This window comes from Sorex araneus, chromosome 6 (assembly GCF_027595985.1).
Source record: "Sorex araneus isolate mSorAra2 chromosome 6, mSorAra2.pri, whole genome shotgun sequence".
NCBI classification, from domain to species: domain Eukaryota; kingdom Metazoa; phylum Chordata; class Mammalia; order Eulipotyphla; family Soricidae; genus Sorex; species Sorex araneus.
The window spans coordinates 56,684,940-56,708,904 of NC_073307.1; the positions used below are offsets into that span (position 1 = coordinate 56,684,940).

The 23,965-nt window shown below is 48.0% G+C and overlaps 1 protein-coding gene across 2 annotated transcripts in view; it reads left to right on the plus strand.

The window, feature by feature from the left end:
- Window positions 1–7,507: 7,507 nt before the first annotated feature.
- Window positions 7,508–23,965, plus strand: part of GABRA5 (gamma-aminobutyric acid type A receptor subunit alpha5) — a 71,699-nt gene continuing 55,241 nt past the window's right edge. Inside the window, exons 1-2 of one of the 2 annotated variants that reach the window (XM_055141725.1) lie at window positions 7,508–7,650; window positions 9,451–9,610. In XM_055141725.1, coding sequence (XP_054997700.1) covers window positions 9,525–9,610 — 86 coding nt within the window. In that variant the 5' untranslated portion in view covers window positions 7,508–7,650; window positions 9,451–9,524. Of the gene's footprint in view, window positions 7,651–8,109; window positions 8,265–9,450; window positions 9,611–23,965 lie in introns of those variants that run through there. The other variant, XM_004617563.2, reaches the window with a different exon arrangement.

Sequence of the window (23,965 nt, forward strand, 5' to 3'; positions counted from 1 at the left end):
AAACACAGCATTTGTATGCTCTTAAAACCAAACTAGTATAAATTTAAATTAACGTTACAAATTTAGGATGCCAAGTGTAATCACCATGGTAACTACAAAGAAAAATAGCTACTAAATACACACAAAAAGAAATGGAAAGAGAATTAAAATATCATAATAAAAAACTAATCAAATGTAAAAGATGGTCATGCAGCCCTATATGGACAGAAAATTTTAACTTGGGATTAACTATGAAAAAAATGTGTCTGTTTTTAAATTATTTTAATGGAAATAGATTAAACTCTCCAATCAAAAGACAGAACTGGTAAAAAGGGGTGAAGATCTCAATATACTTAATCTATATAAGTATATATAATCTCAATATACTTAATCTACCTAAGACTCTGTTTCAACTTAAAGATGTAATAGGGGTTGAAAGCAGAAAGATGAATAAAAACATTTTATTTAAGTGGTTTCACAAAAGAAGGTGGCTAGAATGTATGAAGAAATATCAACTTTAAAATTTAAAAAGTGCATACAAGGGACAAAGAAGGACATTCTAGTAATAAAAAGTTAGATTCAACAGGATGACAGAGCAATCATAAACATTTGTGGGCCAAAATTCAGATCCTAAAATAACAAACAGCACCCTAGAAAGAAATGGATTCACAAAAAATAACCAGAGATTTCAAAACCCCCATTTTCCTCCAGAATCATATTAAAGCACCATGAACTACAAAGTTATTAATAGTCGGGGTTTTGACATACAATGTTCCATCACCAATCCTGCTACCAGTGTCTACTTTCCTCCACTAGAGTTCCCAGGTTCCCTCTACTATCCACCAGCCCCATTCCAGCCCCAGTCTGCCCTCTAGACAGTCACCTTCTGAATCTGGTGATTAAAGTCAGGGTTCAGTGATTTAGTGTTGTTGACTCCATGGTTTGGCTGCTTAAGTCTATCTTTCCTTAACACCATGGATGTGTCTGAGTCCCCTTAGTCCCTGCCCCGTTGCTTCTCGTCTGTCTCTTCTCCCCTCCCCTTCATTCTGTTTTTTTCCTTTTCCTCCCTACACTCTGGGGCCAAGGGGTGATCTGGGCACCCCCTTTAAACCATTGAATTTCGTCATCCGGCTACTCCAAATATCACAGATAAGAGATATCCTCCTGTTTTTATCCTTATGGCTTACTTCATTCAACATGATATCTTCTAGTTCCGTCCATAATTCCTTACAGCCGCATAGTATTCCATTGTGTACATGTACCACATCTTCATGATCTATTGATCTGTTGTTGGATATCTAGGTTGATTCCAAATCTTAGCTATTGTGCTGAGAGCTGCAATGAATAGTGGTATGCATTGTCCTTTTTAATGAATGTTCAGAACCCCATTTTAAATAACACAGAAAGCAATTAGGCATCAGGGATATTCTCCATGATAGACTATATGTTAGGCTATATAGATGATAGAAAGATATATATGTATATATACATGTATACACACACACACTTAACAAGTCTCTCCTAGCTACCACTGTATGAAATTAGAAATCAACAACAGAAGCACAATTACTAATGGGAAGGGTCCAATTTGCGAAAATTAAACATCACACTTTTACATAATTGAGGCTCTAAAAAATAAATCACAAAAGGTACTAGAAAATATTTAGAGATGAATGAAAATGAAAATAAAATACCCCCATAGTTGTATATCAGTGCAGGCAATTTTTAAAGAAAGCATGGGAGGGAGCTTCCTTTTAAAAATAGAATCTCAATTCAACAACTTAGCTTTAGGGCTTACTGAACTAGGAAAAGAAGAAAAATGTTAACCCAAAGGGAACAGAGGGAAATATATAACAAAGATTAAAGCAGAGGTAAGCGTAGAATAATAAAGTAGGAGAGAAAAATCAATCAATACAACTAAAAGTTGGTTCTTTGAAAAGATCAACAAAACTGAAAAAACTTCTGCTAGAAGGATTAAATGAAAGCTGAGATGACTCAAATTACTAAAATCAGTGGGGAAAAGAGCATATCACCAACAGTTCTAGAGAAATTTCCATTTCTCTGGGATTATGAAAGAGTATTATGAACTATTTCATACCAATATATTGAATAACTTAAATGAAGGGCACAGGTTCCTAAAGATATAAAAGATTGCATCAAAAGAGAGAAAATCTGAGAGGAGATAAAATCAGTAGTCAAAAAGTAAAACTAAAAGCTCAGGATCAAATGGTAACTACAATGCAATGGAACAAACACAAAAATCAATACCAGTCCTTTTCAAAATCTTCTCCAAAATTGGGGATATGTAACACTTCCTAACTTGTTCAGTGAGGCTAGCTTCATCCTCATAAGAAAGCCAAATAAAGTCCCTAGAAGAAAATAAACTACAAACCAATATACCTTATCAATAACGATGAAAACATTCTAAATAAGTAGTAGCAAACCAAATCTGAATGCATATTAAAATAATTATACACCTGGACCAAATGGTACCTTTCCTAGAATACCAGAATGGTTGAACAAAAGAAATCAATGTAGTAATCAAATTGCCAGAGTGAGGACAAACAAAATTCACATTATTACTTCAATTGATATAGAAAAGCATTTGACAAAATTAAACCACTTTCCATGGTTAAAAGCACCAAGGAAACCAGGAATAGAAATATGCTATTTCAACATAACAATGGTCCCATATGAAAGCCAAGTTATTTTCATACCCAGAGAGCGAAAGACTAAAATATTTTCTCCTCTGCAATTAGAATCAAGATGGCAGTGCTCAATTTTTCACTTCTATACAACAAGTATTGGAGATACCTTGTAATATTATACCTACAAATATTAGAGAAAAAATAAAGCATCAGAATAAAAGGAAGAAGTAATTATATCTGTTCAACACAACTTGCTCTGATATTAAAAAATGTTACAAAAATCCGATAAAAATATAATATAAAAAAATTCAACAAAGTTAAAGAAGACCCAAATGGGGAAATAGGGGTTATAGAGACAGCTCAGCAGGTAAGGCACTTGTTTTACATGTGGTTCAATCCCTGGCACCCCAGATGGTTTCTTGAGACACCAGGACTAATCCCCTAGTGCAGAGCCAGGAATTAGCCCTGAGCACAATCAGGTGTGCCCTTCCTTCCCACCAAAAAACAAGACACAAGTAGGGATATCATTTAATGATTGAAGGACATTATTGTTAATATGTTAATTCTACCCAAAGGGATTTGCCGATGAAATTTAATCTTTGTTAAAAATCCAAATGATGTCATATTACTAAAATAGAAAATCCTTTTCTCTAAGTCATGAATCTCAAGGAATGCTAATTAGTTCAAATTATCCTGAAAAGGATAACAAAATTGGAGATTTCCTGCTTTCTAAATTGTAAATGTATCACAAAGTTACAATAGTCAAAACAGTAGGGATCTACTAGAAATGCAGAAATAAACCTTTGTATACATGGTCAAAATGACTTATGAAATTGCTCAAAACAAATCAGTGAGGAAAAGAATGGCCTTTTCAGCAAGTGGTGCTGAGAATTATAGACATATATACGCAAAAGAATAAGATTAAACTTTACCTAAAACCATATACAAAAGTGCATTCCATTTGAACAAAATCAAACTTGAAAGAACTAGCCCTCAAAAATTATCAGAGGAAAAAACTGGTGAAATCTTCCTAACTTTGAATCAGGCAATATCCTAAGGATATATATCTTAGGATATCACAAGGGTGTCTTGTGATATCCTAAGATATAACAACAAAAAAGCAGAACACTAAAGAAAACTTAGACAAACCTGACTTCATATTTAAAATGTTGAGCATCAAAGGAAGCACTCAACAGAATAGGAAAACAACAGTTAGAAGAGAAAAATTTTCAAGTCAGATGTCTGAGCAGTGTATCTCTAGAATATTTAGAAAATTCCTATAACTATAACCCAACACGTAGATTCAAACAGTCCATTTCAAAAATGGGCAATGCTACAGCTGTGGAGGGTTAAGAAAATGAGACAGAAATAAGAGAAGAGTATGGGGAGGGGGGAGGAGAGGGAGGAGTGAGAGAGGGTGGTAGGTGGTTGGGGGTGAGGCCTCTTGGACTGATAACCCCACTGTCCTTCACATTCTATATTTATTGCTTTAAGCCAACAATCATTAGAAGAACAAGGGCAGAATTCCATGGTCTAACAGGACTAGGCTTTTGCATATCAAAGGGTCTCTTTGTATCTCAAGAAACAACGTCTCTAAAGTAGGTTCATCTCAAGGGATGTTTCTTAAGGCTGAGAACACAGGACTCTTGGCAGGCTTCCACATCCCTGTCTGTTTCCCAGATATTAGATTCCTGTTATCTACTTGTTCTGTTTTCTTCCTGTTCTCTCTTTTACTTTTTCTTCCTCCAACATCCCTGCATGCTGCTGGTCCCCATTCAAATCCCCACCATCCCATATAGTTCCCCAAGCACTGCCAGGGCTCTCCAGAACAGTCACAAATAGCCCCACACCACAACCAGGTGTGAACCATACTGCCACCCCCAAATACTGCATAAATAAAATGTAAAGATACTGAAGTATGGTGCTTTCCCTCCAAGTTCAACAACATTACCCTAGCATCAGAGATTCTACGCCTCAGTAGTTATTGAAAGAATCAAATGTCTAGAGACTTGCACAGATATGTGTACCCCAAGGATCATCGGGGCATTCTCCAAAGTGAAGCCCTCTGAATACCGATGGATGCATAAATGTATAAGAAAATTGTGCATTTACATAGTAGGATGTGATACTTTCTTTAAAAGGATAAATTAAAGCACTACAAACATGCACGGACCTTGAAAGTTTTATTCTAAATAAAGGAAAATGAGCCCGATTCAAAGGAGAATGATATGATTCCATTTCTAGGGAATGAAATTCCTCGCGATAGAAGTTGGAGCCTCGCTGGAGGCCAGGGTGATGTACAGAGGGTAGGGCATTTGCCCTGCTTGCTGTAGACCCAGGCTCGGTCCTAGCTTTCCATATGGTTCCCTGAGCACCGCCATGAGTAGAAGAGCATGAGTGGTGCTCTTCATGCTGCCTTTTCTCATACTTCAGTTCTTTGTTCACATCCCAAATCAACTGGCATCATCTCCAAGAAACTTCCATCCACTCCTCCACTTCCACTCTTGGATTCAGCCTGTCCTGTTTCTCTCTCATCTGAGTCTCTTCCATTTCTGTTTGGGTCAAGCACTCAGAAGGAGGGTTCAGATACCAATCAGTCAGTGAATTTACATTCCCTGCATGGAATAGATGAAGCAGTTCCTTCATTCCCTCCAGGGGCTGGTACTGTAATATGTCAATGCATTCTCAGTCTATTTGCCTCTTACCCATTCTTCTTTTCCATTTAAAACTACCAGGCTAAACTATCTGGAATCACAGTCTTCTTTCTCCTGACCAACAGAACTGAATACAGGAGTTGGTTCAGCCTCAGGCTGACACTAACTCCTCATCTCCCATGTCCTGTCCCAGGCCTGCCCTCTGCAGGGATGTTCATGTTGCCTGTTACAGAAGTGCCAGTTGTTCACAGATGTGAGCCACTACTCAGCTGCCAGAGTGCCTAGAGGTTTCTGTTTGGCACGTACTGCGTTCAGCATCTTAACAAGCTCAGTTTTCTCCCAGTAATGCTGCCTTTGATGTTTTTGAGGGCTTACCCCACCCACCTCCTCCAAACACAACCTCTTTTCTCTTCCTCTGTTGCGAGTGAGCTAGAAAGGAGGGTGTTTACAATGAACCCCTCCCAGCTGGCCGGCTTCCCTAAACCCAGCTATTTTAGACTTCCAGGCTAGTAATGAGATTCTGATCCCAAGGGGAACAGCACGGTGTTCTGTAGGACTCGGGCGCCCTCCACCGCTTCCCAGAAATACAACCACAGCCTGTCATTCAAAACTACTCCAAGGAATGGGAATTCAGCTAATCGTGATTTTCATATTAAAACAAACACTATTAAACTGGCAATGATTTTCGTCTAAAGTGTGAATTCCTGTAAGGTTCCTATACTTCCTATTATTATTCTGATGACTCTGCTCTATGTTCATAAAAACTAGGAGAATTTTCATGCAGGTGGAGGGAGGAAGTCAAATCCTAAATTTAAGTGCAATTTTAAAGAATGGAGTTTTTAAAGATAATTTTCATTCATTCAATAATCAAGTGCAGAAACTAAACTATGGAAATATTAAAATTTTTAAAAGTAGTTTATCCAGAAGAGCTTGAATTCTGGTGGTTATTTCATTCATGATTTGTCAATAATACCTTGAAAAGGTCTGTTGAGAATTAATGTCCATAATTCTCACTAATCCAAAAGTCATCCCTGCTTAAGCTATTCTTTTTTCTAGCAAAATGGACTGTCTGTCTTCGTGGGATTATCTGCAAAGCTTTAAATTCACTGGTTGTTTGAACTGTTGATCTATACCTTGCTCTCTCTAATCCTGAGAAAACAGTTGCTCTCCCAGGAAAACTAAAACTGAGAATCTTAGCATCCACTGTGTGAAAAATGCATTGTTTCTCCTGTCATGATTTTGACCGGTAACGCATGTTATCAGAAGGATGCATCATTTCAGAAATTGGGGAGTGAAGAGATGACTGTCTCTCAGAAAGTCCTGTCTGAACTAGAAAGGAGGGTGTGTTTTGTTAGAATCAAAATTATTGACTGGTTTATCCTGATGACTGTCGCCAAGCATGATTATGTTGTGCGCTTTGAGTCTCCTTTCTGAAGTCTGTTTACAGTTCAGCATGCTCAGAAAATGCTGGCATTTGGGGGTTGTATTTGTAGGGAGTGGAGATGGAAATACTCCAATCAGACATAGAGAAGGAACAGAACTTACGAGTCGGACAAACCGGTCCTTGGGAAGATGCCTAGCTCCCATTTCACAATTTTCTTTTCCTATTGAAATTGGCTGCACCGAGCCTGACTTCCTAGGGTTGGAAGGACTTGTGGGTCCCACACCATTGTCAAGGAAGTTAAATGACAAACCCTGGATCTTTCCCATGCTTAAACTCCAAGTCAAGAGGCTGAAGGGGCTACGAGGGTCTTAAAATGCCCTTAAAGATCAGGCAGGCCTTGGCACTTGTGCTGTGTGTCAGCTCCTGCACCCGCGTTTCTCTATCTCATTGTCTACAGAGGCCGGTTCTGGGTCAGCACTAAGGGCGCCCCATAATGGGGACTTCAGAGGGTGGGACACAATGGCCTGGCTCCGGGTGCTGTTTGGGGGGATATCCCAGACCTGAAATGATGCCCTGTCTTCCAAACACGGCTGCATCGATGTGCCCCGGGTACGCTGTGGCTGAGCCTTGCGACCTGCAGCAGTGCATATTCAGGGGACACTTGCCCTTGGTGGGGGTTGTTCTTTCCAAGGGGGACAGGAAACCCCAGACTGAAAAAGGGCCAGGCCAGGTATCGAGGGCGCTCGGAGGACTCCGAGACAGCCACTCACTCTCCTAGCCCTGGCCTCCCGCGACGGTCTGGACCCTGAGACCCCAACCCCGACCCCGGACCATCCCCGCAGGCCACGCACGGCCAACTTGAGCCCTGCGCCCTCCCCCTGTGCGGCCGGCGAGGGCGCATTTGCTCAGAGCGAGGCGGCCTCTACCCGGGCGTCCGCACCGCCGCGTCCCCGCCGCTGGAGACGACATGTGGCAGTCGGGCGAGGTGAGCGGGCGCACGGAGCTGGGGGGCGCGGGGAACCCGCAGCGGGGCGCGCGCGGGGCGAGCCGCATCCCTGGGAGCGGGGCGAGCTGCATCCTGTTTTCGCCCCGAGTCTTCAACCCAGGGCGCGGCGCGGCTGCATCTTCGGACACTGGGCAACCCGGAGCACTGGGCAAGCTGCTTCCCCGGCACACCGGGCGCTCAGCATCCCCGGATACTGGGCGAACTGCAATCCGGGACGCCACGGGGCTGCATCCCCAAGCACCGGGCATCCCCGGGCACTAGGCGGGCTGCATCCCGGGCACTGGGCATCCCCGGGCACTGGGCGAGCTGCCTCCCGGGGGCGCGGCGCGGCTGCGTGCCCAGGCGCGGGACGAGCTGCCTGCCGGGCGCTGACGCGGCGCCGGCCTCCGCGCTGCGCGCCCGCCTGTTCGCCCGCCCGCGGCTGAGGATGCAGCCGCGCCGACGGCTCGCGCTCAGGGCCCGGCGCGCCGGGTGAGCCGCGCGGCCGGAGGGGCCCCGCCTTCTCGGCACGGGCGTGGGGGTCAGCTGGGCAGCCGGCGGGGCGTGCAAACTTTGCCCCCCGCGTCTGCGGGAGCACAGGAGCCGGCGTGCGGGTAGGAATCGGGGCGCCGCGAGCCTGAAGAGCGAGACGGGGGGCGAGAGCCACGCGGGCTGCTCGGGGAGGGATGCCAGGGGCCGCCGCGGCAACCCGGGAGCCAGGCGCGGCGTGGGGCGGCGTTCGGACCCGCACCCGGCCCTGAAGGACCCCCGACCGAAGGCTGAGCACGCCGCTGCGGACCCGGAGTGAGGCCGAGCCAGTCGCTCTGCGGCTCCGCAGCGCTGTCCCGCGCCCACCCGCAGCGGCGCCACCTGGGGGGTCGCGGCCTCTCTGGGGAGCTGGAGGTAGCAGGGCGTGGGGGATCCCGGCTTGGGGAGGACGTAGTCACCCGGGTTTGCAGCATGCAGCGCCGCGCGCGCTGCCAGGACGCGGGCCCGCGCCAGGCGCCCAGCCCAGGACGCAGCCAGGCGACCCCCCCTGAATCCTAGGGGGAGTGGGGGCGTCTAGAAGCAGCGGCTGTATTTACGGGTCTCCGGAGGAGGTGCTCCTTAAACCCGGGGGGTTCAGGGTGGGGGGTGGGGGGTGCGCACCCCTTTGGTGATGCATATTTGGGAGGAACGTGAGCGCTCGCCCGAGGTCAGAGGCAGAACCCGGAGATTCTGCGTGCCCAGCTGCAATCGAATTCATTCGGGGCCCCGCTGAAGCAGAGAACTCCCGCAGTTTGATGAAGTCTGGGGGCACAGAACGCCCAGGAAGCGGTCCCCGCTCCTCAACCGCCGCCCCTAAATGCTCCGGACCCGGTGGAAGATTATCTCCTGAACATACCCACCCCTCTTCCATCTACTTTTTCCCAGCACAAAGCTTGCCCGCTTTGAACGCGAGGCCAATTTTTTCAGTAAGGTACACTCATTCCACTTGTGGCTTTGAGAGACGCCAAGTATTCAGGCCTTGAAGGAACTGCCGGACACACCAGCTGAAGTGGGTGAAGGGTAGGAATAATCCGTGGTGGGAACCAGCCTGTGCTGGGGCTGAGCGCAGATGCAGCTGGATCCTCGCTCTGCCGTCAGAGAAACTGCTCCTGGCTGGCAAGTTTGGTGCCAGCAGCTGCCAGAATCCTTGTTTGTAAACTGTGTCCGTGTTAGCTTAGGGTTGGAGCCCACAAGCTATAACATGAAAACATTCTTTATCCAAACAAAACAAACAAACAGAAATAAGCCCCACTGCTTTTCTCTTTGTTTCAGCTTCAAGATCGAGTAGGAGACAGACAGAGTGATTCTCCCAAATCCATCTGCTCCAGCCGACATTCTCATTGGGAATGGACCATGGAATGTTCTCTAGCTTTATCATGACCAAGAACCTCCTTCTCTTCTGTGTTTCCATGAACTTAGCCAGTCATTTTGGGTAAGTTCTTGCCTTCGTTTGCATTTGGTGATCCTCAAGGCTGCAGGTGCCTTTGCAAAGCCTTTATTTGCACTATTGTGATGTTCAGGGCACTGAGGGAAAAGAACAGTTTCTGGGGCTTTGGGGAAGCCCTTGCATACACTGTTAAGATGTTCCAAACCCGTTCATTTGTGGTCACCAACTCTGCACCCTTGCCCTGCCCCGGGCTCCACATGTGTGGTGTCGGCCATTCATCAAGGGGCAGAAGCAGACCAGGTTTTCACAAACAGGACCTGATGCTGCTTTCTGAGCTGAGTTTGCTCTTGGTGTGTCAAGGGCCCACCTCAGTTCCAGGTGGCAAAGGGATTTGCTGGTCATGGAAATCACACTCCCTCCAGGGGACATTAGCGAGGTCTCAGCAGCCCTGCCCTGAACCAAAGTGTTGGGTTGTGACCTCTGAGTGCAGGTGCAGAGACCCAAACCTCGGCGGCCTACAGGTCCCACCCCCATCTCTGCATCTGGCGTGGGCATCTGTGTTTTCATCTGAGCTGTTCATATCGGCGTGCTGATTCGAAGCTTTCCCCAGCAAACTAGCGCTAGTGCAGAGCAGTGCTCTTTCCAGAGGCCACTGACCCGCCTTTGTCCTTCCCCTCCCTCAAACTAGCTTGTCAAGGGACTTCTGACTTGAGTGGATGGGGGCTCGGGGAGGGGCGCAATTCTAAAATAAAGCTCCAGGAACAAAGTCACAAGCCCTGAAGTGTCCAAGTCTCATTCTAAGTGCCTTGGGCCAGGGACTTGCCACGTGAGCATGAGGGAAATCCTGGGGGTCTTGAGGAAACAGTGACTGAAGCACCCCTTCTTGCTGGAGGGGGTCATCAGGAGGGCCCTGTCCTGTTGGGGCCTGCTGTTTGTCCTCTGGACCTTCTTTGCTCCCCTGGTCTTTTTCCCTTCTACAGAGAAGGAAGCTGAGGCTAGAGCAAAGAGGACCCAGGATTTGGGTTGGCAGATAGCATGGGACCCTGCCTTATGCTTCCTGCAGCTGGGTCAGGTGGAGATTTTGTTGATACCTTCCTTCCCTGTTCATCTTGAGTGCACCCTTCCCCCTTTCATATCCTCCATGTTCAACCAGAGGTTTCCTCTCTGTGGCCTGGTGCAACATGAAATCCCAACAGCCACGGGGCTATAGTTCCTCTGAGTACTTTAAGCATGCCTAGAAGTGATGCCACATACCACAGTCAAATGGCTGAGGTGTTAGATGAGGAAGTTGGTTTGTTTACTGATTTGCTGTCTGTATTGAGTAGTGTTTCAGAGGTGAGTACTGTGCTAAAATTTGGAGTCCGTTTCCTTTGGAAGACTCTGGTCAAATAACGATTGAATTTGCTTTCTGGGGCCTGAAAGCAGTCTACACCTCGGGAGGTACAAATTTCAAATATGTTGTCATGGTTATAAGAAATTGAGCCCTGTGAAACAGGACTGTAGTCATCCAGTGGCTTTCAAAATAGACAATGATTAGTTTGTAGCAACAGCCACCGGGCACTTCTGTCCGCAAAATATACTCCGTCTCCCTGGAAAATTAGCTGATGGAGAAAGTTTGACTTTTGATATGTAAGGTCATTTGTCCATCCTAAAAGAATACTCAAGAACTACAGGAAATGTCTGAGCCAGAATGAGTGTGTATGTGTGTGTGTGTGTGTGTGTGTGTGTGTGTGTAAGTGTGTGTAACAAAGGGCAACATCAGAGGTCTCCACTCATTCTCTTATTCTTATTCTTGGATGTATTTTCCTCCCTGACTTTTCTGTGTATTTTTGTGTAGTGAGACCAGAGTGTCTCTTCAGTGCCTTTTTGTTGTGCGTTTTTTTAAAGCCTGACATTTTGTTATTACAAGTTCACTACAATGTGTGATTTAAGAACAGCTGAGTGTGATTATTGTAGTGGATGATGAATTTCATCCATTCTTTCCCTAATTAGGGAGGCTGACATGATTTTTGATGTTGCTGGCATTAGTTTTTCCTGTGGTGACTATTTTTTCAGTATTTTAGATCATTCCTTCTAGAAGATATTCCTATTAATGGAATATCTATTTCTCTTAATGCCTTCCTGGAGCGCTCTTGGCTCTTGACCCAACGCTTCCTGTTGTTTTCTGGGAAGCAGGGGTCTCCGGTGAGAAATGGAGCTTCTCACACCTGCACCATCTTTCCAGAGACACAAAAGACAGCTTGACCGCGAACAGTACAAACTCATATTTCTTTCTCTTCCTACACTAGACTCCTGCTGGCAGCCTCTCATTCAAAATGTACTTTAGAAATAATTTTGTCAAATCACAAAGAACATTTACAGAACAAGGACTGAAAACCTTGATAAAATACGAGCCATATAATCTGGAGTACCAATTTCGGGGTAAATCCTCAAAGCTTCTGGGTGAAGCACACCCCCGCCACCCCCACCCCTACCACCACCACCCTGTCTTAGGCTGGGGAGGGTGAGAGTGAGGAGTTGTGAGTGGAAATTCCCACTGCTCAGAGCCTCACTCGGCAGTTAGGCTTCTCACACTTTCTTCGCCTTGGGAATCCCTCACTCAGCTTGCCTGTGATTTTTCTGCAAAGGCCCAGGTCAGCCCAATCAGCAGAAGAGCAGAAGAAAGGAAGGGACTTAATTCAGAAAAAGATTTTCTATGTTGGAATAGAGTTTCCGTGTGTGTGTGTGTGTGTGTGTGTGTGTGTGTGTGTGTGTGTGTGTGTGTAGGTGGGAGGGGGAGAATTGGATTTTTCTGCTTTGTTCTCCCAAAGGAAAAATTTATTTGATGGGATGCCAAGGTAGGAGGAAGGACAAAAAGTCCTCACTAGAACATCCCTGTTGTCCCAAGCTTCTGAGACAACAGCAACGCCTGTTAGCACAGAAACCAGAAAACTGGTATAGGTGATGGAAAAATAAAACAGAAGCAGAAAAACAGAAGCAAGCATTAGCACATGCGCACGTGTGTGTGTGTGTGTGTGTGTGTGTGTGATGAGAAGGTGTGAAAGGGACAGAGAGTGAGTCTTGTGAAAGGGGCACACGTTGGTCATCCACATTTATAGGGAATAGGGGAGATCTGTTTGCTGATCATATAAGGTGATGAATGTCAAATTGCTTTGAAAATATGAATATTGCTTCTTCTTCCTCTGCTCCTATTCTAAATCTGGCCAGTCCCCAGGGACTCTGTTTTAATAGCTTTTATCATTCTATTGGTTTTCAATTACGTAACATTGCATGAGTCAAGTAGATGCTAGAACAGAGGCCTGATCTGACAGTCCGCCTTATGTCACGTCACGTTTGGAGACACAGTGTTATTTGAGCGTTGGAATAATTTCAGTAAGGCCGGCAATTCAGTTCAGAAAAAAGTAGCCCAGAAGAGTATTTGAATTTAAGCAGTGTGAAAACCCATCACCTTAACTTTAGGAGGAATGTTTTATCCTCTGGGAAATAAAATCATACTTCTCCTGCTTTGGTTTACCAGTGGGGGGAAAAATAGAGGGCTATTAACTCAAAAATTAAGTCAAGTTTGATTTCATTCATTTAATTGCAGGGTGCCTGTTTTAGAGGCTTACCTATTGGAATAGAAAAGAATGGTTCCAATTGTATTACATGGTGATTTACAATTATTTGGCCAGTACAATTTTGCCATTGACCAATGCAAGCAAACGGTTGCAGAAGCAAGTTACACTGATGAATACTCTTTTGCTGTGCTGATCAATATAGAGGCTAATTTTTGTTCTTCTTTCTCTTTCTGCCCCCTGTATACTAGCCTGGACCTTTGATTCTGTGAGCAAGGCTTCCTCCTCATGCTCGTAGGACACTTGTCTCTTTTAGTTATCATTTTTTTTGTTTGGGGGCCACACCTGGCAGTGTTGAGGGGTTACTCCTGGCTTTGCTCTCAGGGATCACTCATGGCAGTCTGGAGGGACCCTGTGGGGTGCCAGGGTCAGCTGCATGCAAAGCCAGCGCCCTCCCTGCTGTGCTATGGCTCCAGCCCCCGCTTTCTCTTAAACAGAGCAGAAAGCCCAGTCTCTCTGCACCATTCAAGCACTCGCAGCAATGCCTTTGGAAGCGGCGAGTTCTCTCCTGTGGATCCCCAGACTGTGACTGTCCTGTAGTTTTTCCTGCACTGTCACTGCAGTGTGTGAGGTCCAGAACAGTCGGTCATTGTGACCATTGTGAAAGCGCAGGGCTGCGCTGCGGGAGTGTGGGGGTGCGAGCTGGCCGAGAGTTTCCAGGCTGCCGGAAGAGCCGGAGACCAGAGAGCCATAGCTCGTGCCAAGAGCAAACGTTTGAAGTGCCTGCCTGGCCAGCATCGTGGCTGATGCTTTTTCTTATTGAAGGACTAAATGAAAGTCCTTCCAGTGACTCTGAAGGAACCTGGATGAGCTCATCATACCCTCCAATGGGGGAATACAAAAAGCTGAGGAGAACAGTCAGGGCCTGGGGGGCTAAGACAGAGTGCCAGGAGCTGGTCTTGCACATGGATGACCCTTTTGTGAATGGCCCAATCCCTGGAACCCTCTGGGGTCCCCTGAGCCCTGCCAGGTGTGACCCATGCCCTGCTGACGGAGGACCCAGTCCCCAGCTCCCGACCCTACTCACTGTCCATCCAACCAAGACGAAGTCCCAGCTGGGTTCAGATGAGGCTGTGGGATTTTGGATTTACACAGAGGTGGAGTTGCATGACATGCCTATTGAAATGAAGGGGACATTTCTGAAAATCAAGATCAAAAGAAATCTGATTGCAAAGCACTGGTCAGAGCCACCACCAGGATGAATATTTTGGCAGGCATTGCCTGCGTGTCTAAACATGGGCTCATCTAATTGTCATGCACTCTCCTCTCATGGGGGCTAGAGGTCCAGGCTTTCTGGTGTGGGCAGTGCCCCCAGACTTCATTCCTTGGGGGGCAACACGAAGCAGGAGAGAGAGCACACCCAGCCACTTGCAGGGGGTTTTCTAGAATGTCCTGATAGATTTAAGGTTAGGGAGGGGTGAATCTCAGGGCTTGGAAACACCCCCACTGACTTTCTCTGGAACCCAAATAACAACTTTGCATGCTGCGGGCCAACTGCAGCTGGGAGATATTCAGACATGCATCTAGCCTACAAAGTGCCAGATTTTTCCTTTATTAAAAGGACACCTCAGTGTGTTTTTCTTGAAAAAAAGAAGTTTACTATTGTCTGTTTCCATTAAGGTAGGATTTTCTGTAAAGGTTTAAAGAAACTCATTAAGAGAAACTGGTGGTTGTGCTGTTGACATTTCACTTAAAAAAAATTTATTTTTTTGATCGAGGAATCGTAGTTTGGATATGACTGTTTTAATTTTGTGTCGTTGCTACCAAGCTGTGTACTATTACCACAGGGTCCTTCGCCCCAATGCAGCACCCTCAAATCCCGGGCCTGTTGGCCATATCTCACTTGTTTGTCAGGGAATGGCTGAGCTGGCTTTTGTTTATTTCTCTGCAGTGACTGAGAGCTGTGGGTCTTTGGCTTTCTGACTCATGCCTCTTAGCATGGCGCTTTAGCTCCTTCCAAGTGTTGTCTCTTCAGAGCCAGCTGTGTTCCTTTGTGTTTCCATCCCACAGCTTCTTTCCCCTCTCACCTGTGCTCGGGCCCTGGGCTTGTCCCTGGGTCCTGGCTGGTGGAAATAGCGCTGCGGTGGACGTGGGCGCACAGAGGCCCTTTTGGACACATGGATGTGTTTGTGGTGTGGGTACCCAGGAATGGAAATCACTGGGTCTTGTGGAAGTTGTATTTTTGTTTAAATTTTGGAGCTCTCCTCTGGTGGAGAGGTGATGAAGTGGAAGTCCAGACTTGCTCAGCACTGAAAGGTGTACGGGCACTTTTCTTTCCTCACTTATTTCAAAAGTAAATGGCAAATCTAAAATCATAGTTAACCCCTGGGCAGGTTTTGTTCTGTTTCAACCATTGTCAAGCCTTCTCTGACCCCAGCCCCTTCCTGCCTATTGGCCATCTAGTCATGCCCCCCCTCCATTGACACGATTTTCACTTTGGCCCCCTACCCTGGGAACCCCATTGAGAAAAATGCTAGTGTAGACAAGCCATGAGCCACCATTCCCTCATCAATCCAATCTCTATTTGGGGGACTCAGCAAGTTTGAGGGGCAGCGCCTGAGCAGGGATGCACTGTGGCCTCTGAGTGGCTGACACTGTGGGCAACCGGGTCTTCTGAGCACAAGGAGGGCTTTCTAGTGGACCCTGAGGCCCAGGGCACGCAGGAGGGACAAACAGCTTTGAGCTGCTGAATCCAGGTCAGGTCAGGGGTTGGGGGTGAAGAGGGCTGATGCCTGTGCATGTTATGACCAGGAAACGCTGAACTCACTGATATGCGGGCTCCACATCTCTTGAAGTAAAACCCAAGGACACCGGGTGAGCACAGGCAGCTGAGAGGAGTCACAGATAGCAGCAGAGTTAGGGTGTGGTATTTTCGAGGCGGGGGAGAGGGCAGCATTCCAGGACACACAGGCAGAGTTAAGACATGGGATTCTTGGGACTCAGCAGAATTCAAGTGACTTTCTGAATGTGAACCCTCATTCCCAGGTTCACAGCAGAATTAGGGGACAGGATTATTGGGGGCACAGGCAGACTTAGGGCACAGTATTCCCAGACATGATGCTGCTGCCACCCCTACTCAGGATGAAAACTCTTGGTGAGAGAGAGTAATCTGCAGGGAGGGCATGTCCACAAGATGTAGTGTCAAGTTCCCACACCTGTGATGAGGAGGAAGTCAGAGGGGTGCAGAGATGCTGGAGAGGGGACTGGGAGGAAGTGAGGGCCCCGCCATGTGTCTGTGCAGAAGGCGAACAGCCAGTCCAGGGGAGCCTGTGGGAGCATGTGCACAGTGGTGGGGGCGGGGGCAGTGGGTGGGATAATCAGTCCTGGGGGAAGGGGAGCTCTGTGCCAACGCAGAGAACCAAGGCACAGAAGGCAGAGCTAGGAATGGAGTGTTTCCACTGAAATGCTGCAGGCGGTGGGCAGCGGCCACAAGGAAAGGAAGCGCTTCATTCACAAGACAAGAAATACAGAGAGGAAAGGGCCGATGACTCCCACCACTGAACACTTGACTATAATGTCGTGGGTCATGGACGTGAAAGGGGAGGCAGGTGAGATATAAAATGCTGTGGGTGAAACGTGAATCTCGGGGGCATCGCTGTGCCCACGGGGAGGGCTGTTTTTGCCAGCTGGACTTGCCGATGGGCTGAGAGGGGTGTGGAAGAGACAGATAACGGCGAACCCCTCAGATATTCACCCTGAGCCCCCCATGGGGCAGAGGCTGCAAAGATGAGTGGGCATGCAGAGCCTGGACACCAGGACACATCTCTGCAGAGGTCAGGGCTCAGGGGACAGAGGCTGGAGACTGGCTGATGGGTGCGGCACCTGGGCCCCCAGAGACTACAGCAGAAAGGGAAGCCCTGGGCACTTCCAGCACACTACCCTGCGGGCGGAAGAGGAAGTTGGTCATCAAGGCTGAGTAACAGCTGCTGAGGAGAAAAGCAGAGGCCGAGCAGCCTGGTGATGGCTGAGATTCAAGAACAGGAATCTGGATTCATCTTTCCTCCCTCCCTCCCTCCCTCCCTCCCTCCCTCCCTCCCTCCCTCCCTCCCTCCCTCCCTCCCTTCCCTCCCTCCTTTCTGTCTTTTGGGGTCACACCCAGCAATACTCAGGGCTTACTCCTGGCTCTGCACTTAGGAATCTCTCCTGGCAGAGCTCTGGGGACCACATGGGGTGCTGGGGGATCGAACCCAGGTTGGGCATGAGCCAGGCGAATATCCTCCCCATTGTGCTTACAACCTGGCCCCAGCAAGTCTAGGATTTGGAAATCTGAAAGGCACTGCCAGGCCTGGGCTTCCCTCAGGCAGAGGAAGTTCGGCCCAGCACGAAGAGGAAGTAGACAAATCTCTCTGGCTCTTCAGCCAGTTCTGGCAAGAAGAGAAGCCAGGTTGGGCCAAGGGACGGAAGTGTCAAAGAAGACAGCGAGATTACACCCGTGGGCCGCTGGGGTGTTGGTGGGGGAGAGGGGGGTAAGTCTGGAAAGGTGGGTGGCCAAGAGACAGGGTGTGGTCTCTTCTCTAGGGAGACTGAGCTCTGCCTGTGGAGTCCAGGGCTCTGAGCTGGGGTGTGGGCGTGAGAACAGGAGAGGAGAGTTTCCATGGGGGACCCCCACAGGCAGGCCTGGGGATCCTTTCATCGGAGTGAGCAATCTAAGACTCCTGGAGGAAGGTGACACATCCATGACATCAGTCATCTTCAAGTGTTCATTTCCTGTGTCCACAAAAATAAGTCCTCAGTGGAAATGTGATGTGGGCCTTCATGGGCCAATCGCTGTCTGCCATCTTGCTTCTTCCTTCTGTCTTTCCCATATAAATTTAGTTTTGTTCCTTTGATTTTGATTTGGGGTCATACCCAGCTGTGCTCACAGCTTACTCCTGACTCCTGGAGGGGCTCAGGGAACTCTGTGTAATTTGGGGGACTGAGCAGAGCTTGGCTGTGTGCAAGGTAGGTGCCTTAACCACTGGGCTCTCCATCTCCAGTCCATCACAGCTGTTGTCGTTGGCTAAAGTGCTGTGTAGTGGAAGTCGAAGGAGACCTCAAGAGACTGTCATTCCGAAGTGCTTTTGTAGTATGTTTAAAGTCACAAGCAAATAAACAGAAGGTTGGTGTCTCGGAGATAATTAAGTACCAGGAGTGAAAAGAAGCAAGAGGTGTCATTAAGGAGACACAGGCTGCCAGGGAAGGCCAAGTTAGCTCAGTTTCCCATGTGATTTCTGACAGAAACCAGCATCTGGGGACTATGGTTCATTCAGCTTCTGCCCATCAAAGGTGGCTGTCCACCCCAAGCAAGGATCATATCACAAGGTTATGCATTCTGCTCTGGGTCGGAGATTACTCCAAACTTTGTCTTCCCCAGAAGCAAAACCCCAGCTCTGGAACCCTTTGCGGTCATCAGGCGTGACTTCATAGAAGAAAGTGCCTGTATAAGATGACGTTTGGGTCATCTATTAGATTATTAGAGGCGAGAAAACTGGTAGGGCCAGAAAGATATCACAGTGTGCAGCGCTCTTGCCTTGCATGCGGCCCTCTTGGGTTCTATCCCCAAGGAAGGAAGGAAGGAAGGAAGGAAGGAAAACTAGTATATTTAAATAGATGAAGTGATGTGTGGGAAACTTGTTGTCACTCCTTAAAAAGAAAGATGGTCTCTGAATAGGTGAATAAGAATGTGGCTCCCTTCTGCCTGCCTCTTAGAAAGATGCCCTGAGCTCGTGACCAGCTGTGCCCAGAGACAGTTTCCTTGGGATTCCATCAGACTGGATTGCTTCCTCCTCTTAGCTCCTCCCCCACCAATGGCCCCACACATTCCATCTGTGCATTTGGGCTCAACCCTGCCACATCTGTGATCCACGCAGTACATGGTGGGGCGTCACGGGTGGGAGGCTCCAGGGGAAGACGGAGCTTGAGTCAGTCAGTGTCCAGGCCGGCAGCGCTGTCGGCCTTGGTGCCTTGATGAGTCCCTCTGCCCCCCTCCCCACAGGTTCCTCCCTTTGGTACCTACCCACTCTCAGAAACAGCCCTGGGCTCTGAGGGGGGACTCCTGCACAGTCTCAGCTGCTTCTTTGGCTCATACTCCATCTTTACTGCGTGGGGTCCCACGGTGACTTTCCTGACCTCTAGTCCCACCCTCAGCACTGCTGGCCCTGGGGATCCTGGTCACCCTGGGCTGCTGTCCTTGTTGCAACCCTCTGCTGGCTCCGGTGGCCCGGAGAGCAGGGCTATGGCTTCAGGGTAGAGTGTGCATGCATTTGTGTTCCTTCTATCCCCAGTATGTGGGAGACATCCCAAAAGTTTTCCTTGAGCTAAGCTGCAGGACTGAACCCTGAGCTGATCCTCCAGGCTCTGTGAGGGAACCATGCAGAGAACAGAAGCTCCCCAGGGGCCTTCTCGCCATCCCCCGAAGCCCCTGCCCAGAAAACATGGGGGAGCTGTGAGCAAAGCCAGCACCTGCCTCTCCCCACTCCTCTTTTCCCTTCTCTTCCCCCTACTTTCTCTCTATCTCTCTCTTCCCCCCAGCTTCATTTTTGGCTTTTGCACCTTACCTTGAGATGCTGAGAGGCCATATCTGACTCTGCTTAAAGGACTCTCCTTGAAGTGCTCAAGGGACCACCTGGGGTGCCAAGATTAGAACCAGGATTCTGGCCGCAGCTTCCCAGGGCCCATTCCCCATAAACTGCTTCGCTGAAAGGGACCTGGCTTGGGCTGTCCAGGCCCCTCCCTGCCTCAGCAGTCTCTAGCCCCCGAGGTAGACCGGATACTTTCTAGGGACCCTCCAGGTCCGGGCAGCCTCCTCTGGGACTCACCCACCTCCCTGGCCCTCCCTTTGCCCAGGCTGCATCTGGGGCTCTCGACCTTCATTCCTTATGTCTCACCCAAGGGCCCTCAGGGAGAGAGTTGGGAGCGGGGGCCCGGGAACTTGCCAGAGCGTTTTGGAGGCAAGAGCCTGTGAAAGATTTAATTAGGGTGCTTGGCTCCGCGTCTCCCGCATCGTGCCTTTTCTGGGACATCAATAATCTGGCAATGTTGGGAGGGTGCATGTGGCCCCGGTGTGATGTAATTTTGAAGGAGTAAAAAAAAAAAAAAAAAAAGGAAAAAGAAGAATGGTTCCTATTTTAAGAGCTCGGAGTTAATGAACCCTGACCGATCCTGAAGGGGGATGTCAGTGCTAATGGAGCCGCGGCGGCACCCAGCAGCTCGCCCCACCACGGGCGCACTGCACTGCCCAGTCAGCCTGGCACACCCAGAAAGCCTCAGTCTGTGGCGCCGAGCTGAAGGCCGCCTTTGGAACCCAGCTGGAGCCAGTGCTCAGAGGGACTGAGGTGTCTCTTGCTGCCAGCACGAGTCATCCTGCAGCCTTGTCTTGTCTTGCAGTCTGTCTGCCTGGGTTTTGCAAAGGGTTTCAACAGAGCCAATGGCATGACTCAAGCTCAGGTGACTCGACCTCGGAACCAAGACTTGCACAAACTGGTAGAGGCACCAGCTAGTTCCCCAAACGGCTGTGAGAGGCCCTGTGGGCAGGGGACTGAGGGTGCCCAGCTCTTGCTCTGTGCAGTGAGAAGACCCCCCCTCCCCATGGCCTTGCCCCCTCGCCACAGCTGAATCCTGTTGAAGGAAGTTCTGGGCACCGAGGAAGGCTCCAAAATCTCTACTTTTGCCTTCACAGCACTTTTGGGAGATTGTTTTAAGAATCTGTCTCCCACCCCCCAGGTGGTATCTTCCATAAGTACGGAGGGGAAGCCGCTGCGGGTTTGCTGCCTTGGTCTCTGTCTAGATGGTCCAGAGATTAATGCAACGTTACCGCAGAGCCAGGAAAACACAAAATCCCCCCAAGAAAAGTGTAAAAGGTTGTGGATATATTGAAACTTTTATTTTAATTCTGAACAACAGGGGAAGGCCAGGGCTAAGGGTACAGCTCAGTGGTGAACACTCTCTTTGCACAGGTGATGCGTGGGCTCCATCTCTTTGAGCAACTTGGATGCATCAACCTCAGCACACAGCCATCCCAGGTTCAATCCCTGGCACCCCATATGGTTCCCCAAGCACCGCTGGGAGTGATTCCTGAGCACAGAGCCAGAAATAACCCCTGAGTATTGCTGGAAATGGCACAAAAATTTTTTTAAAGTAAAGTATCCAAGACTCTATGTAAATGTGGCCCAGAGGCTGGACTACTCCCAGCAGAAATATCAGAAAACTACAGAACCCACAATGTCTTTCACTCTCCCCATTCCTCTCCTGGTACATCACTTCACAAAGGCCTCAACTACAGATCCTCTGGCAGTTGGCCATGACATGGGTTGGGGTTGGTGGTATTTTTTTCTTTTTTTTTAAGAATTGCTGTGGCAGGTACACCCAGAGGCCAAGGGGCTCGGGTCAGGGGACAAAAATATTGCCAACATGGTGCTGGGGACATGTAAGATGGCCAGCAATGGTGTCGAGACATGTCAAATGGTCAGTGACAGCGTTAGGACATGCCAGATGGCCGGTTATGGTGTCAGGACATGCAGATGGCCAGTTATGGTGTAGAGACATGTCAGGTGCCCAGCGATGGTGCCAGCACATGTCAGGAGGCTGGTGATACAGCCAAGCCCTGGTCTCCTGCTGTTAGGGCTGTTCAGATTGAGTATAGTTTACAGTCTTTTATACAATGGATAACACAATGGTTTCGAGCAATAATCTGAAACATCCTCTTCTATTTTCCCTTTGCCCCTGCTCCTAGTGATGCTTTAAGTTTTTTTATTTTATTGGGACATAATTGATGCAGAGTGCTGTGTGTGTCTGAGGCAGGGGTGTGTCATATCAATATATGTATATATATATATATATTTGTAGGATAACATAGCCTCAGGTAGTTTAGGTTTATTGGGTTACTCCCATTACAGTGCTCCTATTCCTCTTTGTTTATTTGTAGCTTCTTTCTTAGTGTTCTGTTGACTTGTAAATAATGTTTTTCTCTTCTTCTTGAGTCCTTTGCATAGTTTATTCAGAGAAAGTCCTTTTTGTATGGACACAGGAAGACTTAGCAAATGTTATGCTTCTGTAACCTGGGAGTCATTTGACTCTACATGATATTTTCCTTCAGGGCTTCTGTTCTCTTGACCTAAGCCTCAGCTGCCCTTACTTCCTAGCATCCCCAAAGCAGGGTCCTGACGACGTGGAACGAGAAGGACCCAGGGCAAATGGTGAGTTGTGTGCTACCCTGGCATCGAGATGGGCCTGGCCAAAGTGCCTAATGCTTAACTATAAGTTAAGAGCTTGGTCATGGACAAATGTTGTCATGATCCAAACAGTGATAACTAGATTCGGACCCTGCTAGGGTGAGGAATGATTAATCTGGCCTGAGTGCCGTGGTCTGAGCCTGTGGCAAGATGTTGCCAGGAGAGCTGCCTTGCAAGCCTCAATGTATCTCTTGCTATGTCCATACAAAAATAACTAGTATTAAGATGTTAATAAGTTCCTGGACTAAGGAAAAGAAAAAAACCTTAAGAGTGAGGAAGGGCTTTGGAGTGCCCTGCCCTCAGGAAGGGCTTTCTTATGTTGATTTTGCTACCTGGCTGGGTGGAGCCTAGAGGGCAAGGGGGGAGAGAGAAGAGGAGGAGAGACTAGAGAAAGGTGCAGGAGTAGATCCAGAGAGAGACCAGAGCTGGGAGTGCGGGAGATGAGAAAGATGGAAGATTGAATAAACGGTAACTAATCAGCAACTAGCTTGGCCCTCGTTCTTCCTTCGCCAGTCCTTGGCCACCGGCCGTCCTGATCCAGTCCACACACTGCGGTTCCAGAGCACCGAATGCGGGTGGTGAGACAGAGCCTCCCCGGAGAGCCCAAGAGTGCACTCGCCCCTCGGCGAGCCTTAGTTTTTCACATATATTGCTATGACATATCAATATATATATATATATATATATATATATATATATATATATATATATATACTGCAATGTGGTTACTTCATGGTGACAGTTAAGACTTCAGCTACATTCTGTAGTTTCAGGCCTTGTCCACAATGGGGCCATTGAAGGGCTCACCTTGGCGGGCCCTAGAAGAATATCACACTGTTCTGCAGACCACAGTCCCTGTGTAATAAGCTTCTGGGACCATTTCCCTTTTCTTGTTGCAAGTTTCTGCTCTCCTTTCCCACCCCCTGGGATCCTCTTCTCTCTCTCTATTTCTACAAATTCATATTTATAGGTTCATGTATAAGTAGAGGTTTTGTTTGTGAGTGGACATGGTCCACCTCAGAGATTCAGTAGGGACCTCCCAAGTGTTGAACATTGGATGTGTCTGTATCAGAAAATTAAGTGACCCAGTGAGTCAGGATTATGAAAAGCCTGCAAAGTGCTCAGAGAGACAGAATTAGGTTGATCAGTTGTTGCCCACCTGGGCAGTGCTGAACTGTCCCTCTTCCAGAGCCTGGGTGCTTCATCTTCCTAAGGAGTGACACTACAATGTTGGGCAAAGAAAAAGGAATCAGATCTGCACACATATTTATTAACTCTTCTCTTCAAGTTTAAAACATTCACTACCAGTTTCTGAGGCTGGAGAGATAGTGCAGTGGGCAGGCTCTTGTCTTGTATATAGCTGACCTGGTTAGATCTCCAGTAACTCATGCTCCACCGATCCCCACCAGAGAGCACAGGACCAGAGTAAGCCTGAACACCACTGGGTGTGGCCCCCCAAACAACCCCTCCAACGTGAGTTTGTAACAATATAAGGCTTTGTGTGTACCCACATATTCTTCAGTGCCCACATATAGTGCTCTGTGATCACCACCGAAAAGTCTGTTTTCCATCCTCCA